The sequence below is a fragment of the Saccostrea echinata genome, unplaced genomic scaffold (genome assembly GCF_033153115.1).
Source record: "Saccostrea echinata isolate AGI-Se365-2 ecotype Australia unplaced genomic scaffold, CSIRO_AGI_Sech_v1 ptg000054l, whole genome shotgun sequence".
NCBI classification, from domain to species: domain Eukaryota; kingdom Metazoa; phylum Mollusca; class Bivalvia; order Ostreida; family Ostreidae; genus Saccostrea; species Saccostrea echinata.
The window spans coordinates 11341313-11362191 of record NW_026889803.1 but is presented as its reverse complement, the minus strand read 5'-3'; the positions used below and the strand labels follow the sequence as shown (position 1 = coordinate 11362191).

Below are 20879 nucleotides of genomic sequence, written 5' to 3'. Positions count from 1 at the left end.
TCTAAATCAAAGTAAATTATGATATTGTCATTCGTCATTAAATTTGTAAAGGATTGCTCTTTATTTTATTTATTTCTTTACTGACTGACGCATATTTTTCTTTAGATACATTTGTTACACTAGTGACATACATTGATTTATTTTTTTCTTTTTTCAGTCCGATACCATTTTGCTAAAAGGTCAAGGTCTAACATTACTTCCGGTACAATTTACATCATCGGTCTTAATAAAGTTAATTTGATAAGGTAAACAGAAAAAAAGTGAGTTTTATCCTGTTTGACAGTTTTTTCACTGATTGAACTTGTCCATCAAGTATGTTTTTAAATTCACAGTCTTGAAAACAATGTCAAAGATTGAATATTTAATACTTTATATGTACTTTATGTGAGGCATCTCCCCCTCCTCATCCTTTCCTCCCTGTTCAGTTCAAACAGTGACAGTGCATTATAAAATATCGGTAAATCAAATGATGACAACTCAAGATATAATAATTGTACATAGATTTCCTTTTGTTCATGCTTGGATCTTTTATATTCTTCATTTAAATGGCTAAAGAATGCAAGTGAGGGAAATGCTTCCCAAAAAGAAATGAGACAGAGGCTGTTACTCTATAGAACTGTGTTGTTTTATTTTTCACTTTTTGGGGAAGCAAGTAAAAAGTGATTCGGGTTAGTTAAGCTGAAAAAAAAAAATGGGAACACACTGCTAGAGGGCACCAAGTAGAGAATGGGCACCCCCACTGATAGTCTGAAATATCTGACGTTTTCCTGGCTTTTTTACGATTTTGATATTTTACATGCCAGGAAAACGTCAGAACCGGTGCCATTACGAAAACTGGAAATTCGCCGCCTCCAACTGGAGGTGGCATTCTCGGGTTGATTTTCGATACTTGTGAACCGAATTAAATGCTGAATTCACAACTTATCAATAGAACAATGCCTTTAGTACTCATCAACATCATTTTTATGGTTTGTTTATAAAATATACAGTCCGGTGAAAACATTTTATCAGACCCTTGAGTTTTGTTTTCAATTCGTGCATTTTAAAATTTTGCAAGACCTGTATCGAAATGTAGAGTGATATTTTCTTTTCATCAATATTGGTGAGTATTAGAAGCATTGTGCTATTGATAAATTGTAAGTTCGGCATTTAATTCAGTTCGCAAGTATCGAATATCATTCAGCTCCGGTTGGAGACAGCGAAATTTCCAGTTTTCGTAATGGCGCCTGTTCTGATGTTTTCCTGGCATGTAAAATATCAAAATCATGAAAAAAGCCTGGAAAACATCATATATTTCGGACTACCCCACTGAATGGAACAGTAATTCTTTATCCATATGTTCCAAATCTGATTGAAAACTGTCACCTATTAAGAGGTAATTTCCTAGGAGTAAGCATCCCCTGCCCTTATTAGACTTTGGTTGTAATCTAAAGGCATGTAAAAAATTGTAACTCCAGAACTTTGTATTATTTGCATGGTTACTTTTACTGAACATATACAGAGGAATTTTTCACACATACATTTGCATGTTTTAGATTTGATCCAGAAATATGGGCATTGTTGATGGATTAGGAGTATCGACAGGACAGAGGGTTCTCCTGATATGGTCTGGTAACCAAGGGGTAGAAAAGCTACAGCAGGCAGTGGAAGAACTCAGAAAAGAAGTGGGGGATACAGGCAAAGTCCAGGTGGAAAATATTGAAAGACTGACATTATGTAAGTTTATATATATATATATATATATATATATATATATATATATATATATATATATATATATATATATATATATAGATATATAGATAGATAGATAGATAGATAGATAGATAATTTCACCAAGCATTTTAGCGTGGTTGGTATAGTTTCTATGGGGGTCTTTACAATTTGAGGATTAAACATTGGTTCTCTACTATGTGATTTGCAATGACTTGCAGAGTAATAATGAATTAAATGATCAAGGATGCCAATTTTACCAAGGCATATGGTGACTGGTGTATCTTTAAAAATCATTATTTAGTGCATTACTTAGCAGGCTAACTGCTTCTGCAAACTATTTAAAAGAAACCTCTGTTGAATAAAGTGATGGTCAACATTATGTTCTAAAACATGTAGTAGATGCTTTAGTTTCATGTAAATGAGTATGTTTAGATTACCATTTCAGCTTCCCATCCTGACTCCTCATTTGATGTAGTCATCTCTGGTTTGATCCAGCCTTGCTCATACCTTCACACAACAGACTCCTTGGGTGAAGTATGCCGCATTCTAAAACCAAATGGAGATTTGATTGTCATAGAACCCGTGAATGAGGCCTCAGAAAATGGAGCAATAAAAGCAAAAGACAAACTTGTTTCTACAGTAAAGTTATCTGGATTTGTGGATATTTCTCAGGTAACATTTTTAATTCTATTGTTGGCACAAACAGTTGTCTCACTTAATTTTTTTCTAGATTTGTAAAACATACCATGTATTGTCTCAGCATACAGGTAAACTTCGGTATCTCGACATCGGATATGTCGACAACCTGGGATATGTCGACGTCCTTTTGCGGTCCCGGCAGTATTTACTATATAAATGATTTGCAAAAACTCTGATATGTCGACCTCGGTAATGTCGACAACCCGGGTAATCTCGACGTATATTCACAGTCCCAAGAGCAAAATTTACCTGGTATATGTCGACATCAGCAATTTACTGCTCTAGCAGCTCTACTGAACCTAACTGTTTGTCAGATAGGGTCGCTCTTCACGCACGGACGACTCCGGGTATCTCGACGTCGTCAAAATTTCACACCTTTCACACCCATGTTTTGACTGCACGCTGCTTAATTAATTCTATAGATTGTGTTTGTAGGTGAATCCCAAGCCCCTCGGCGTCTTTGAGAAGTTTTAAATTGCTTAATGTTCAGCTTGGGTAATATCACTGCTAAATCTACGCGATTCTGCGTAAATGTACAGACGGTTATTTTTATCAAAACATAACGTAACTTTTAAATTTGAAAAGGTAACTAAAATTCAAACTAAGGAATAAAAAGATGTTTTAATGATATTTTGTAGTTAAAATGTATTCAACAGGAAACAATCCAATCAGAGACCTATATACTATATAGGTCCCTGATCCAATTAACGACACGATTGACCGAATCAGCTGTAATTCATGCATCTGTAACAACACTACGTTAGTTTAGATACACAAATCTCTTTTAAAAAATGAATGTTAATGTACATTCTTCCTGAAAGAAATGAGAAAAAAAATAATCCACATTTAATTTTTTTCCCGTATATCGGATGTCGACTTTATACGGTTCAAAGTTTATAGAGCGCATTTCGTTTCCTGTTCTGACGAAAAGGCAAGTTACATGCAAATGCTGTAACTTTGTGCTGAAACGTTGTTAATTTAGAAATATTTCGATAAAGAACATGTTTTATAAACAAGAATTTAAAAATAACTTCATAGATTTTTAATGAAAATAGAGGGAATTCTAAAATATGTTGAGCTACAGTCTACATGTATATACTGAAGTCTTTTGCTATGCAGTGAAATCTTGGACGTCAAGTCTCAACTCTGATATCTCGACACCTCGGATATCTCGACATTTTCCGATGGTCCCGTCGATGTCGAGATAACGAAGTTTACCTGTACTTTTTTTGGTAATGTATATAATATGCACCTATATATATGATTAAATTTTTGTGGTATGTATGAAAATTAGTGCACTGCCTTTTAAAGTGAACATAAGTAGTGTAGGTTCAAATATGTTCAATTAATTTCATTGCTTGGGCAACAATGGGATGTCAAATAGATATATACATTAACACTGATGTAGGAACAAAGGTCACAAATTCTAAGAACAGAAGATTCAAAAAGCCTGAGATTGATACATTAACTTTCTCATGTAGTGTAGATTCAAATTTGTTAAAATAGTGAACTAACCCCAATTTAGTTTTTTAAAAAAACAAAACAGAAAAAATAACACAAAAAATACATTTTGTATTTTCAGCCAGAAAAAGTTGCTTTATCAGCAGAAGAAATGAATAGTATACAAAATTCTCTTTCATTGACTAAAGAGTTCCTGGTTGTCAAGATTACATCTAAAAAGCCAAATTATGAAGTTGGTTCAACATCTCAACTCAAACTCTCATTTGGAAAGAAGAAAGGTAACAAATTATCTACTGTATAATCACTAATCCCCATGAGGTCAAATTTTTGTAGTTTGAGAACAAATTACACTTTCCAGAGAATTTGATTTTGCGGTTAAAGGAGGAACATCATTTTACAGGACAGGATTTTAACGTTTTATGAGGGAAATGAATTCCTGGGTCTCTTCATATCATGTAAACAACAAAAGTTGAACCCCACGAAAATTAGTGATTTCATGGTATTTCTATATCTTATAAAGTATCAAGTAAGTGCGTGGTACAGGGTACCTGTAACAGTCTCCATGTTTAGTAGGTTTAGAAATTTTAAAATATTGTCAACACTATAAAGAGAGTGAAAATGAACTGCAGTAGAAATTTGCTAATTCGGTGAGATTTTATGAGGCTTTTCTAATCGCTAATAAGGTACAAATGTTTATATTGTAGTATGTGGGCTAAATTTTGCTGGGGATTTAATTTCATTGAAGATTCTTACTTCAAAATAAAAAAAAATGTTTGTGCTTCTACAGTAGTAAATCAAGAACACAATGTGTTAAATCGATTACATGCGATCTCGTCCCATAAAAAACTCGGACTATGAATAACTCGGACTATTACGGAGTCGGCCTACACAAACTCGGACTATAACAGAATCAGCCTACAGCTTAAATTCTAATTATCTTTAAGATGTAAATCAGACTTTATATTTATTCATTTTATTTTTTCTGTAAATCTGTTAATGACCTGATATTTTCACACTGAGCGATAAATTTTCCGGTCCCACTAAACTTGACAGAGTACAATAGAGTATACTTGAGAGTACGCTGGTAAAATTTTTAAAATAATTTAATGCAAATAAAACACTGCTACTGATTTATTTATTTGTACTATATTTTTATACCCCCCGCAAACGAAGTTTAGGGGGGGGGGGGTACATTGGAATCAGCTTGTCCGCCTGCCTGTCTGTCCGTCTGTCTGTAGACAAGATTTTGTCCAGACCATTTCTTGGAAACTGTGGCAAGGATTTGTCTGAAAATTTGTACACTTATTCTTTGCCATATGAAGGTGTGCACCTGGTATTTTCATCATGATTGGATAATTTTTTTGCATTTTACAAGTGTTTTTTTTTTCATTTTTATTATGTGGTTTTGTCCGGATCTGTTCCCAGAAACTATTGCATAGATTTGTATGAAAAATTGTACACTTATTATTTACCATATGAAGATGTCCACCTGGTATTTTTAACATTATTTGATAATTTTTCTGCATTGTACAGGTGTTTTTTTTTTTTTCATTTTTATTGACTTAGTCATTTCAGGTTCATGTCTAAGGTTTGAGACATAGAATCTAGAACATCTGTAAAAAAAATGTGAACTACAGCTTAAAACTACTCATTAGAACTAAAAAAAAAATCACAAAGTATTAAAAACAGTTTTTACATGACACAGCAGATAGTGTAAATCCATTTGTCCCTTTGGAGTAATGAGTGGACATGCATCCAGTTAAAGATTAATTAATGAGTTCAGTGTGGGAAGCTGTTAGGGCATCTCTGATCAAGCAAGTTTTATCTGTATCTCCTGGGAATTGGGCAGAAAGAAATAAAGATCTCTGTTGTCTAAGTCTCTTAATTGTAATTTATGTCTGTCAAAATGCATAGTTACTGGAACCAGCCTTTTATTTTTAAAATGAGTTTGATATAAAGGTATTAAGATCAGTTTGATTTTGTATAATTAATTATGATATTTTTTTTTCAACAATCAATTTGCAGAGTGTCATGTCTCACAAAGATGACAGATAGTTGCAAACTATTTTTTCAATGTAATTAAAAAATACTGTAATTACTAGCATTGATGTTTTATTAGGCTGCACCTTAGTTTCATTCATTAAAAAAATATGAGTAATTAAATTTTCACTCTAAATGTTTAAGCAAATTGTGAACACCTCTCACATCTAGAAAACATTAGTGATTTGGTACCTTCTCTGAAAAACCCAGCAGGGGGTATTTGTCCCTTTTGGACAGTTCTAGTTTGAGTTAACTTGTATTATTTTTTATGCGATAGAGAGTTCGAAAATAATTATGTTAAATTGGTGCAAATAACAACATTTACAAATAAAAATACAGTTTAGATGTGATGATTACCACTGTAGAACTTTACATCAACACTTGGTGTATACATGTATTTAAGATTAAAAAATTCTATCATACATTTTTCAATTATCTTTGTCTGATTTTTATATCTTGAATGTCATTGATTTCTATTTTCAGCATTAAAGCAATATCAATTTTACAAGCTGCGATTTTAGTTTATTTCTCCTTTCCTTTCTTTTCAGTACAGAAATATGATTTATTATTTCCATGACCGAGTAGAAAAATTCTAAGCTACTTTCTTGCTTATCTATTGAAAAAAATGCATGTATTCAAAAGCTCCGTATTTACTGAAAAAGAAAGAAAGAAAAAAATGAAGGAAAATCAATGAGAAAAAAATGGTCACTCTGTATCAATATTTATTTTCTATATAATGCTATAAATTTTATAAATATATAATTCTGTTAATCCCATTAAAATTTTATTTAAACCAGTGCAAACTGTAATAATTATTATCCATTAAAGCAGCAGAAGACAATTCTCAAAAAGCTTTTTCCAAGCATAATTTATATGCATGATTTATATGTGTTGCTTTAAAAGATATTATTGTTTATGTATGGAAATATAAGGGAAAAAATCTTTTCAGTGTCATATAAAATTTTTAAAAAAAATTATTCCAAATAAACTGTTTTAATTGTTGTGATGTGGTTAATTAAGAACTATAATGTTTTAAGTGGATTTAAAAAAAAAAAAAATGGAAATTGAAGTTTAAGTTCGGGAATATTTTTTATAGCCTCTTGGACTTTGAGATTTGGTGAAAATTTGTCCTTTAGAAAATGTAAAAAAAAAAAAAAAAAAAAAAAATTTTAAAGAAAAAAATTCCCAAAATATAGGAGTGCATTTTTTTTTTCTAATTTACAGCAATGTCATTTATTTTGTTGTTGTTGTTGATGTTAAGTTTTTAATCAAACAAAACTGATATTCATAGGGGTCATCTCCCTTTTTTAATTTTACACTAATTTTGTCATTCTCAGTTCGAAATATACATGTATGTACAAATTTTATTTCAAGGAGAGAATTTTTAGAAAAGAGGGGGGCAATAATGATAACACTTGATGTTAAATTTACCAGTTACTGTAAATCCATAGGGTGTGAACTATGATATGTAGTAAGAAGTAATTTATTCTCACTTTGTAAAACCTATTTCTCTGTGTTGTGTATATTGCGTACAAATGCAAATGCAAGAAAGATTAAAATCTTACAAACCATATAATATCATTATTTCTCTTATTTAAGACACTTGCAATACTGTCTCACTTATGTAGCCATGTTTTTTTTTCCTCATTAAAAATGGGCCAGGACTTCCAAGACCTCAAAAATACAGATCTTGAAAAATAGTGAACAAGGTTAAATCAAGGACTTGAAAAAAATGCAGGTCTAAAAAAAAGTTACTTCAAAGACTTTAAAAATGCAGGTCTTAAATATGGATTACCAGTAAACAATAATTATGTTCCCCAAACGAAGTTTGGGAACATATTGTTTTTACTCTGTTTCTTCTTATTATTATTATTAAGGTCTTCCGTCTTCACGGAAGACCTTATAGTGATTCTACTGTTTCTTATTATTATTATTATTATTCTTTTTTTTGACAAAATTTTGTGCACGCGATTTCTCAAAAAGTATTCAGTCGTTTTCAATGAAACTTTCAGGAAAAATCAGTCATTGTATGAACTTTGTTCATCACAAGGAAAATTTGGAAAATTCCATTTTGGTTCCAAGTTACGGGCAATTTCCTGATTTTAAAATGAAATTTTGTCGCCCCTTTTTTTCAAGAATGGCTAAAGATATGAACTGGAGACTTATTGGAGAGCATAGAACGTGACTTCTAAATTTGCAGAATTGCCTTTTCGTTCGTCGTCGGCACTTCCGGTCGTTTACGGAAGTGATCAAAGAAATCGTAAAATTTCAACTTTCTTTTTTTAAATCAATACTTACATCACATTATTGCATCTCTTTTGTAGTTTCGAAATATGTTGGTCCCACTGGAAACAAAAACGTCAACTTCCGGTTATAAGAGAAAACCTACATAATTTGAGTATTTTTCTTTCCCATTAATATCCTTTGTAGATAAAGTATTTGAAATGAATTTTAAATATGTTATTTAGACTGCAAATATCTAGAGTAACCTCAAATATCTTTGTAAAATTCACTTCCGGTCGCGTGTTTTCCTGTCCTCAAAATGAGAAGTTGTCTGAGCAAGATCTCGGAAACGGTGAGTGATTAAGACACCAAACTTATATGAGCAACAGACCTTAAGATGTAGGCAAAACCATTTGGGTTCAGAGCGTCAGTCGTCACTTCCGGTCGTCACAGGAAGTGATCAAAGAAATCGAAAATTTCAACTTTTCTTTTTTTAATTAAAAATTGCATCTCTTTATTGCATCTTTTTCTCAGATTCGAAAGATGTTGGTCCCACCGGAAATAAAAACGACAACTTCCGGTTATAAGAGAAAACCTACATAATTTGAGTATTTTTCTTTCCCATTAATATCCTTTGTAGATAAAGTATTTGAAATGAATTTTAAATATGTTATTTAGACTGCAAATATCTAGAGTAACCTCAAATATCTTTATAAAATTCACTTCCGGTCGCGTGTTTTCCTGTCCTCAAAATGAGAAGTTGTCTGAGCAAGATCTCGGAAACGGTGAGTGATTAAGACACCAAACTTATTTGAGCAACAGACCTTAAGATGTAGGCAAAACCATTTGGGTTCAGAGCGTCAGTCGTCACTTCCGGTCGTCACAGGAAGTGATCAAAGAAATCGGAAATTTCAACTTTTCTTTTTTTAATTAAAAATTGCATCTCTTTATTGCATCTTTTTCTCAGATTCGAAAGATGTTGGTCCCACCGGAAATAAAAACAACTTCCGGTTATAAGAGAAAAACTACATAATTTGAGTATTTTTCTTTCCCATTAATATCCTTTGTAGATAAAGTATTTGAAATGAATTTTAAATATGTTATTTAGACTGCAAATATCTAGAGTAACCTCAAATATCTTTGTAAAATTCACTTCCGGTCGCGTGTTTTCCTGTCCTCAAAATGAGAAGTTGTCTGAGCAAGATCTCGGAAACGGTGAGAGATTAAGACACCAAACTTATTTGAGCAACAGACCTTAAGATGTAGGCAAAACCATTTGGGTTCAGAGCGTCAGCCGTCACTTCCGGTCGTCACAGGAAGTGATCAAAGAAATTGAAAATTTCAACTTTTCTTTTTTTAATTAAAAATTGCATAACTTTATTGCATCTTTTTCTCAGATTCGAAAGATGTCAACTTCCGGTTTTAGGAGATAAACTACGTTATTTTTATATTTAACATTCTCGGAAATATTGCTTATCGATAAAGTACTTGAAATAATTTTATGTATGTTGTAAATACTGCAAATGTCTAGAGAAAAGTCAGAGATTTTTATAAAATTCACTTCCGGTCGCGTGTTTACCTGTCCTCAAAATTAGAATTTGTTCTAACAATATTGCTCGGCAACAATAAAGGACTGAAGTCTAAAACTTTCAGGACTGATAGTCAGTCATCAGTTTATTTGAATCGTGACAAAATCTTGTATCGCCGTTACTTCCGATCGTGACAGGAAGTGATGCAAAAAGGTGAATGGTTAATGGTTAGCACGTTGGATTTTCACGCTGACGACCAGGGTTTAATCTCCCAAGATGTCTGAATTTCTTTTATCACTTTTTCAGCTTGAATTTTCGTTTTTATTTTCAGAATCGGACGGAAGACCTCTCATTGCTCGCAATGAGTTTCTAGTTAAGGTCTTCCGACTTCCTTCGGAAGACCTTATTGTTTTCCGTCTGTTTTCTATTATTATTATTATTATTATTCTTTTTTTCATAGTTACGGCGATATCTCAGCTGTGAGCTAGCAGATTTCAGAGATTTTCTCAGGGAAGATGCATCATGTAAATATCTCCAGACGTGTTTTTCATTTTTTCAACATTCTCTTCCGTTCACGATTTATGGGGAAATTTGTATTTTTTAAATGGCATTTTGTCCAGAATTTTTCTCAAGAACGGCTTAAGATATGAAATTGAAACTCAATGAATAGATAGAACATCAGATTCCAATATGGGGAACGACCTTTATTTTTCGTCGTCGGCACTTCCGGTCGCAAACGGAAGTGAATTCAAAAAGTCCAATTTTTCTACTTTTTTGTTTTTCAATATTTTTCTTTAGGATTTACAGGGTTTATAGAGTGTCTTAAAAGAATTCTCAATATGTATTCAATATTTTGATGCGTGCATTAATTGCAAAGATATTGATCGATCCAAACTTTGTCCCACTGTCTGGGGTTCGAATCCTGCTGGAGGCAGTTAATTTTTTTTTCTTTGTTTTTCTCTTTTTTTCAGTTGCTAATGACTTCTCTCTCTTTGAAAACATGTATGGTAGTTTTAGCTGATTTTTAAAAGCTTTTTTGTCACAGATTCTGTAGAAAACCTTTCGACATATACTGAATATCTTTGCATCTATAATATGTCCTTCTAAAACTATTTTAAGGATTTCATTCTTGTCCCCAAAGCTTGACCCATTCAAAAGTTGTCACCCCTTTTGCAATAAAACCTTGTTATCGCTACTCCTCCGTAGAGATTCCAAGCCTTCATCAGTGTCTTCGACTCATTTAGTACTCTCTTCATTCTATCATTGCAAAAGCATTCTTTGGTCCCTTGTATGAATTACTGCCCCTGAAAGTTTATGCTGCTTACACTTAATGAACTTTTTTTGAAAACGGTGTATCCTAGAGACATGGGACCAACTGCGTCGGCATATTTGACTTTGACCTTGAAATATAGGTCAAGGTCAAAGTCATTAAAAACATAAGAAATAATTCCTTATATATGTGTAAAATGTAGCAATTCACCAAATGACCTTGAACTTTGACCTTGACCTTTGACTTTGACATTGGGTCAAATGAAAAGTAAGGACATGCATCCAGCTCCAGTATCAGGTAAAAACATAGAAAGTTAAGATTTCCTTGTTGTTGTTTTTTTTTTTAAATGACCTTGACCTTTGACCTTGACCCAAAGGGCACAATCAGGCTTAAAGATGTGAAAGTAGTTATAATTCTTAGTTTAAAAGAGGCATAAAATAAATAATTAATCCCCCCCCCCCTTCTTAAAAAAAAATCACATCAACAACAACGTAGAATATTTCTGTAAAATTCAAACCAGACCTCGGATCGACACCATATTTGGTACAAATGTAGTATAGACCTCAGAGAAACTTTCTTGAGAGTTTTACGGTGAGTCTTATAAGTTTATAGAAGTCATGAAGTTTCACGGCAAAAACTACAAGTTCTGTTGTGTTTGAAATTAAAGTGCAGGTGAACGAAGAAATGATCTAAACCTTTTATCGGCTATTTCTTCAGATGTCGTTAGTAGCATTCGATTTTCCTGATATGATAGGACATTTTAATACCAAGCATTCTCTCTCTCTTTTACATTTGGAATTTATTTGATTTTTATTTAGAATTAATCAGTTTCCAGAAATAGCGATTTTCGGTATATTAAAAACAATTCTCGCTTTCATTGTCGTGTTTCCCTTCTAAAAATGCATGTTGGGAGTTTGATTTGTGCGACACATATTTAATCTAACCCAAAGAAATGCTTATTTAAATGTTTCATATTTATTTCAGGATATTCAGTCAGAAATGTTAAAATCCGAACCCGATCCTTTACGCTTTTAACGAAGCTATTTACAAAAAATTCAGCATGCTCATAATATCGATGAATCGGGCTACAGTCCATTAATACATTTTCATTAGGGAACAGTGTTAAGGTTTTCTCACGCAGCCCGTCCCTTGTTATTTTATATACTGCTTGCAAGTTCAGGAACTATTTCCTTTTACGGAACTTCTTTCTTCCCCTACCGATTCTAAAAATACGCTTGTATTAATTCTATAGTCTTAAACAATTAACTTATCCAATTTTATCGGAATGTGTAGCGCAGTGGTTAGCGCACCTGCCTTTCAAACCAAGGGTTTTGAGTTCGATTCCAGCTGGAGGAGCAATTTTTTTTTTTTTTTTTTTTTTTCATTTTTTTTTTTTTTTTTTTTTTTTTTTTTTTTTTCATTTTTTTTTTTTTTTTTTTTTTTTTTTTTTTTTTGCATTTTTCTTTTTTTTATAGCCCAAATGACACGAAAACACTTAAAAAGGTGGAAAGGCCTCTAATTGTTCTCTGATAATTAGTTTACTAGTTATTATTAAGGTCTTCCGATATATATGATAAGATATGAATAGGAAACTTCCTGAGGTGATAGAGCATCAAATGTAGATATGTTGATCGACAATAATTTTTCGTCGTTCATACTTCCGGTCACAAACGGAGGTGAATTCAAAAATGTTAAATTTGTAACTTTTTTGTTTTTCAATATTTTTTCTCTGGGATTTACAAGGTTAATAGAGAGTCTTCTTAGAGTTCTAAGTATGTTGTCATCATTTTGATTGATGCATTTATTGCAAAGATATGACCGATCCAAACTTTCTCGTATTGTTGCGGGTTCGAATCCTGCTGGGGCGGGAGATTGTTTCTCTCTTTTTTCAGTTGTAAATGATATTTCTCTCTGTGAAGACATGTATGATAGTTTTTGCTTATTTTTTAAAGCTTTTTTAACAGAGATTCTACAGAAATCCTTTATTAATCATGATCTATGTTGAAAGACTGTGTTACATAAACGCAAACAATAAATACCTTCAATAAAGTATTAAATGAAGTGAGGTAGCACAGCGATCTGGTGAAAAGTTCGGTCGGAAGACCACTTGTTGCCCTGGCAACAAGAAATGCATCTAGTTATTATTATTATTCTTTTTTTCTACTTTCTTCTCCGGTACTTTTTTGTCCGGGAGTGTTCTCATAGAACCACTCATCCGATTGACATGAAACCTTTTTAGGGTTAATAGGCATGTTGTGTAGGTGTTCGGAACGAAGGTCATTTTGCGCGCACATGCATGCACGTGCGCGCGCGTGCAATGAGTGAAATAACTGATATACTTGATGAAGCCGTAACTTTTATATTTCTTGATGAAACGCTTTGAAACTCAAAACATAAAGATACATTAGTAGTCTAGACAAGATAACATGGTCAAACTAGCGTGAACTCACGCGCATGCATGTGCGCTCTTCTCTGATTGGCTGATACAAAAATCTCAATAATTTCCTTGTTTTTTGACAAAATACTTTGAAATTTAGAATATAAGTATATATTATAAGGTGCTACAACATGATATATCGGAAATTTCTTGAAAACACGCGCATGCAGGTGTGTTGCAATCTGATTGGTTGAAACTTTAAATGTCTATAACTCCCTTGGTTTTCAACAAAACAGGATGAAATTTACGACATGGATAGACACATAGAGCTCCTACATTATGATACTATCAAAATTGAATGCAAGGCCATGCATGTGCGTATGCTGAATTCTGATTGGCTAATACTTAAAGGGTTACATCTCTCTTATTTTTCAATGAAATTCTTTAATATTTAACACAACTGTATGTATTGTGAGACACTATAAGAAAATTAATGTGAAAAATATAGAAAACATGTGCAAGCCCATGCACTGAAATTTGATTGGCTAATACCCATATGGCTATATCGGAGTAGTTTTCCAATGAAATACCCTTTAAAATAAAGTGTACATCTATATTACAAAAGTATTGTCTAATTTATTGAAGCTTGTAGGGAATGAGGCATCATAAGGGATTGGGGAGCCGTTTGGGGAACATCTGTAACGGTTCCCGTTACAATTAGCACTAGTTTATATTCGTGTTGAAGATAATTGATTTTTTTTATGTTTGCCACTAGTCTAATATTCAGTATTTTAAATTCCAAGCAGCAGAAAAATCACAGGAAGATGTGGCTAAGGTGTGGTCCCTGTCAGCCTCAGACATGCTAGATGATGATGTGGAACTGGTGGATGATGATGCCCTCTTAGATGAAGATGACTTTAAAAAGCCTGACCCTTCATCCCTCCGAGGTGACTATTTTTCTGTTACTGTCACAGGTTCTCTTCAGATTACATTGGTGCACTCATTCTCTTTGTCATCAAATTATATTGCAGTGACAAAGACTTTGTATTGAAATTTATTTTTGTTACAGTTAATATGCATCTCTAATTTGTTTTGTTAAACTATTTTATTTGTCATTTTCATGGATTAATTCTTTACTTTTAGCAACATGTGGTGATGGTCCGAAGAAAAAGAAGGCCTGTAAAAACTGTACCTGTGGATTATCTGAGGAACTTGAGGCAGAGGCTAAAAGCAAGAAAAAGACTGCTACCTCAGCTTGTGGAAGTGTAAGTATTGGTTAAATATCAGTGTGTCTCATTGAGTCACAACTCATAAAAAGTTTTTGTCTTGACAGAAAAGTGGTTTGCAAACAGATGTAGTGATTCTTAATCTGCAAATGAAATAAGACAAAAACAGAAACATTTAATTAATAAAATATTGTTAGTCTGAGTTCCAGAATCTACATTTTTATGTATGAGGCTAAACGAAAGACATTGAGGCACTCAAACCAGACATCCAGTAAAACCATACATGACTGCTGTTACTGACTGAAGGACTGAAGTTTTTCAAACTATTCTATTTGTGAATTTGTTTAAATTCCTCATCATCTATACCAGATAAATGTTATATTATTAAGTAACTTAAAATTAATTGAACGGTTTACACCTGTGCACTTTTCGCACCTGGTTCTTGCTGTAAACACACAGCAGCATTTGTTTCGGGGATTCCCATTCAGATCAAATGACATTGCCCCCAGGTTAACCAATCCTTGTAGAATGGAAAATATATATAAATGATACATGTGTAATAGCAGGTGATACTCAGCATTCTGTAATTTATTTTGAATATCAAGCCATACCTTTCTTCAAAACCAGAGGTGCTAAACCTCATACCAAACCCTTTTAATATAAAAATATTGAGTAATGGGTAATTTTTTCCCAGACTCATCTACAATTGAAAAGATATGATATTTGTTTAGTTTTTAGCTTACCTGAGCTCAAGTGAGCTTTTCTGATCAAAGAGTGTCCAGCATCCGTCCGTCATTCGTCATCTGTAAAATTTTCACATTTTCAACTTCTTCTCAAGAACCACTTGGCCAATTTCAACCAAACTTGCCACAAAGCATCCTTGGGTGAAGGGGATTTAAGTTTGTTCACAGGAAGTGCCAAGCCCTCTTTCAAGGGGAGATAATTAAGAATTTGTGAATATTTGGTGGCATATTTTAAAAATCTTCCTCTCAAGAACCACTGGGCAAGAAAAGATGGAACTTATGTGAAAGCTTTATTACATACTCTTGATTGAGATTTGTTCATAGCCCCCAGGGGTAGGGTGGGGCCACAAGAGGGGGTCGAGGTTTTACATAGGAATGTATAGCAAATGTCTTTAAAAATCTTCTTCTCAAGAACAGCTAAGCCATTATTAGTCATTAATAAAGAAGTATCCTCAGGTAGTGTAGATTCAAGTTTGTTCAAATCATGACCCCCAGGAGTAAGGCGGGGCCACAACAGTAGGTCAGAGTTTTACATAGAAATATATAGGTGTAATGGTGAAGGGGCATTTGCATAAACACATTGAAGACTTCAAATAGTGGAATGACCTGACATTAGTGGAATGGACTAGCCAAAGGGTATGTAAGGCAAAGCTTTGGGAATGTCAGGCATTCAGAAGCTAGCTGAAGATGTTGGCAGTTGAATCAGTAATATAGAAGGGTAAGTGCAAAATAAAAGTATAAAAGTTATAAGCACCAGTGGCAAGTATCCTAGGGAATTGGTATTAATTTCTGGGTGTAGTAAGTCTGATAATGATTGAGACACATAGTTCCTATCTATCAATAGGAACCTAGGGGAGAAACACGGTGCAAGTAGTACCTTACTTAGTCCGTGTCTCTAGATAAGAGAAAAATTTTAGTAGTGTGTGATTTACCCTCAGACAGAGCAGTCTTAATAATCATTCCAATCATTAACTCAGACAGAGTAAAAGGAATACCTATGTATCCCTTGTAAGAACCTGATCATACACTTTACATAGGAAATATCTTTAAAAATCTTCTTCTCAAGAACAACTAAGCCATTATTAGTCATATTTATACAAAAGCAACCTTAGATATTTTAGAATCAAGTTTGTTCAAATTATGACCCCCAGGGGTTGGGGGGCACAGCAGAGGGTTATTAACATTATAAACTTCTATAAATCATTTCTAGACCAGCTTGGAAACTATAAAACTAGTAAAGTATTTTAAATCTTGTTTGTTTTAAACTCTAAAACTGCAACTACTTCTGAAGTATTCTGTGACTTCAGTTGCTCTTAAAAACAGTAACAGTCCAGATCAAGTTTTTGTCGATGATCTTCTTCCAACCCCTCCCAAAACGTTTTTAACTAAGGTCCAACCCTCTGAAATTTTCTTGTGCTTTTTGTAGACAGATGTCTGGCATATCACTGGTTTGCTACATGTTTCATCAAGTACAGGTGACTCTCGATGGCTCGAACTCCTATCACTCGAAGTTCTCAATCTCTCAAAGTGAACCTCCGGTCCTGTTTTTTTCCTCTATATAACTAAGCAAATTTACTCATGATCTCTCGAACTCCCGATCTCTCGAAGTTCTCTATTTCTCGAACCAAGACCTGGGTCCCGTTACACACATTTCATTGTTTTTTACTCTCTATCTCTCAAAGTTTTGATTGCGCATGTATACACGTCAGTCAAGCATAAAATTAATGCAGCTTGGACTTACTTGGATAACAGTAACCGCCTGGGCTGGGATGGACGCGTTAATTGGGTGTTTACATAGATGATACTACAACTGTGAGTCATCCGAGTGTTGATATAATTAATTGGTTGATTGGTAAATTATAAACAAATCGCTTCAACTTATTTTGACTGGACGACACGATAATTTTGAGAAAATAATTTAGGGATGTGTCAGTAATTTTCCATAGATTTTGAACTTTAATATTATTAGAGTCTACCCAGTTTGGCAAAATTGCACAAGAAATCCTATCTCAAAAATTGAATACCGATTACGAGCAATCTTGTGAAGGACCTGATCAGGCCCGGGGGATAACCAAATCGACAATTGCTATTCAGGTTTATTGTAATCGTGAAATGAGAACAAATAAATATTGAAACTTAAAATAATCATTTTATTTATTCAAAATATGATCATTGAAGTTGAAATCAAGTGAATTACATGTAAAATACGAATGAAAACGTGTAATGACATTATCAACATTTACTTACGGTATGTATAATAGTAGAACGATGATCAGAACTGAAAATTCCGGATTTTATTCATTTTCCATCTCTGGAACCCCCCAATCTCTCGAACTTTTCTTACAGTCCCTTGAACTTCGAGAGATCGAGAGTCATCTGTATAATATTTTGGGTCTCTGTTGGCCTTTTCCATATTCTACTTATAATTTGACAAAAGTACGCTGCTCCATCAAATTACTCGACGTCATAATAATGTAACAATATATAAGATGGTTTTTCAAATTTTTTGCCATGCTCTTTACACCACCAACGGCAATATGAAAACAGCAGTATTTAAAGAGAAATTAATTATTATCAAAAAAATTGTTCCAAAATTTTACTAAAATCATTAAGAAATATGTTTCTGTAAAATTTCATCGTTATTTGACGTCAGTAAAAATAAATAATAGCAGAATCTGCATAGTTTTTGAATGGCTCTTGTATGTAAGAAAAATCTTCTTCTCAAGAACATCTAGACCAGAAAAAGGTGAAACTAATGTGGAAACTTCCTGAGGAAGTGTAGATTCCAATTGTTCAAATTATGACCCCCAGGGGAAAGGTAGGGCTACAATTTGGGATCAGAATTTTACATTGAAATATATAAAAAAAATCTTTTCAAGAACCACTGGACCAGAGAAGATGAAACTTATGTGAAGGTTTCCTGAGGTAGTGTAGATTCTAAACTGCTCAACTCACGGAATTCATAATACAAGAAATTTTAAACAATTCTGCTTAAGACAATAAAACTATTACTTTGCAAACATTCCCATATTGTGTGAATTTAATTTATTTTTTTTAATTATTGCCCCAGGTTAGAATTGGCTAAAATCAGGATCAAATTTTACAAAATGCATGTATACAGAGAAAGAATTTTTTCTCCATAACTGCAAGGCCATGTTATTCATATTGATATTGAAGCATGCTCATGGTGTGTGGATTCAGAGACCCCTTAGAGTTAGGATGGGGCCATAATATGGGGTCACAATATTTCAAGGGAATATAAAAATCTTTTTAAAAATCTTTTGAAGAACAGCAGGGTTAAGGTAACTCGGGTGAGTGTTGTGGCCCATAGGCCTCTTGTTTCTCAGTCTCATTGAGTTCGAGATAACAAGGTCTTGCTGTGTATGATTTTAATGAACAGTACAATGTTATGGGCTTTTCTATAAGGTTTGTTAATTTAAAATTCAGTTTACAGTATCTGATAAATATCACGTTCTACCCACCTGTCAAACATTTAGAAGGTTTTTGTTAGTCTCCAGTTTCTCTTTGTTTTTGTTTTCTGCATAGATTAAGATATTTCAGGATTGGCTATGTGTGAGGTCAAATTCTTTAATAATTTGCACATTTTTTCATGTAAACAATAAGCCTTTATATGGTAAGAGATGTTTAAACTTTGAAGTTGGGTTCAGTTTTATATGATTACAGGTGATTCAAGTTCTTTCAATCTCATTTGCTGCTGACAATAAGGACAAATAAATTCCTTTTCTTTATTTGATGAATTGAAATTTATCTCTTTTATTTAAAAATAAATTTGAATAAGTAAAAATATATATGATTTTGGTAATATAAAGAGCACATATTTGTTATATTTCACACATCATTTTAGCTAAAAATACATGTACTACACCAAAGAAGTAGCACTTATTCCGAGTTCTTCAATGAAATAAAGTTATAATTCTCCTGTTTCCATTCATGTGCATGGATATCCACTTAATGCAATTGACAAGGTCAAGTGATATGACTCACTCTTCTATAAATACAACTGCAGGTATGCCATGTCAAGTAGGGTTTTCCTCTATTGCAGTGTTATCTGGGAGATGCATTTAGATGTGCCAGTTGTCCATACCTGGGAATGCCTGCTTTCAAGCCAGGAGAAAAAGTGGTTTTGTCAGGGACACAGTTAAAGGCTGATGCATGACAGAAAGGTTAAAATTAAGATATGGACCATAAAATTTGTTTTTTGGAAAAAGAGAAAGGTGAAAGTTGGTTATGTATTTCTGTGAAAAGTGTGGGAGGGATGGGGGTCTTGGATCCATATTACAATGTTTATGTCCTAAATACTATCTGAAATTATTCCCTGTATGAAATACAAATTTTATTGTTGTTAAATTAAAGGAAAGTAAAGTACATGCAGATGAATTTGAATTTTGAGACAAAAGTCCTTACATTTTGGAAATGAACAGCATAACTTACATCCATGTAGGCTGTGTCTGTTCACTTCTTGAAAGAGAATAACTTTAGGAGTAGCTATATTTAACTGCCCATTCTTATGATGGGGTGTTGATTGCAATATAAGGATTTTCAGTGAAACGGTGGACTTTTTAACTGAGTCATGAAATTATGAATGCTCTTTATTGTATTGAGAAGTATTATGTGTTAGTTAAGCTAAAAGAATGATGTACATTTTTAACTGTCTTTCAAATAAAATATTTTTATGGCTTGATTGTGTTTTGTTTGATTTGTCATTTTAAAAGGTCACTTGGTCCCTTTGATATCCTTGATAACCATGTTTAATTTAAGAAGTTAATTTAAAAACAGAGAGAAGTTGGAGTGTTTGGGTGATCTCATCTTTATTATTCATTATTGATAAGTAATGACTCTTATAAACAAGACTCATCGTTAGTAAGTGACTGCAGAATCATCGATTATTGGGGAAGAGAGTAAAATATCATTTTTAACTTTAACCAATAAAGGCTTGGTTAAAAAGAACATCTATCAAAAACAAAGACCATATTTAGAGTAAAAATGTTCAGTATTGGAAATACCTTAAAAATTCCTACTGAGCTAAATTTATATTTCATAGAAATCTAGGGAGTATCCCTCATTGATGCATAGATCCCCTGATAATCACTGGTTTTAATTGTCAAATTTTACGGGGATAAGTTCTTATCATTGAGGGTTTTTTTTATGTTGATTTTTTATTTTATCTTTGGATAAAGAGTCAATATTGCGTAAAAATTCTATATTTAAAAAATCAACCTTGTGGATTGCAAGAAATGTCCTTAAATATGTCACTGTGGCTCCCACTCAGATGAATTTACAGATATTGATTGAGCAATATAACTGATGTCTGTGTCAGTTTGATAGAGAAGGAAGTTTTAAAAAGATTAAGATTTATGAGTTTTAAAAACCCATAAAAGAAATATGATGTTCATATGTAAAATCTTTTGAATACGTTTGTTAAGAAGGTATTATCATAAACTTTTTGATACTAAATTTTGTATATCATTTTGAAGTGGTCAAATGAAAAAAATTATGAGTTTTAAAAAAATTGTTAAACCTATAAAAGAAATATGATGTTCAGATGTAAAATCTTTTGAATACGTTAAGAAGGAA

General features: G+C 33.0%; 1 protein-coding gene across 3 annotated transcripts; it reads left to right on the top strand.

The window, feature by feature from the left end:
* The first annotated feature begins 218 nt into the window (after positions 1-218).
* LOC133206028 (anamorsin homolog) lies at positions 219-19983 on the top strand. Of its 3 annotated transcripts, none has more exons than XM_061341935.1 (7): positions 219-245; positions 1536-1716; positions 2162-2388; positions 3998-4154; positions 14122-14262; positions 14459-14580; positions 19348-19983. In XM_061341935.1, the coding sequence occupies exons 2-7, from the start codon at positions 1551-1553 to the stop codon at positions 19459-19461; spliced, it is 927 nt and encodes a 308-aa protein (XP_061197919.1). In that variant the 5' UTR covers positions 219-245; positions 1536-1550; the 3' UTR covers positions 19462-19983. The 3 variants fall into 3 exon arrangements, with proteins under 3 accessions (XP_061197919.1, XP_061197917.1, XP_061197918.1); XM_061341933.1 differs by having other exon boundaries at positions 14119-14262; XM_061341934.1 differs by having other exon boundaries at positions 241-260; positions 14119-14262.
* Positions 19984-20879: the final 896 nt, after the last annotated feature.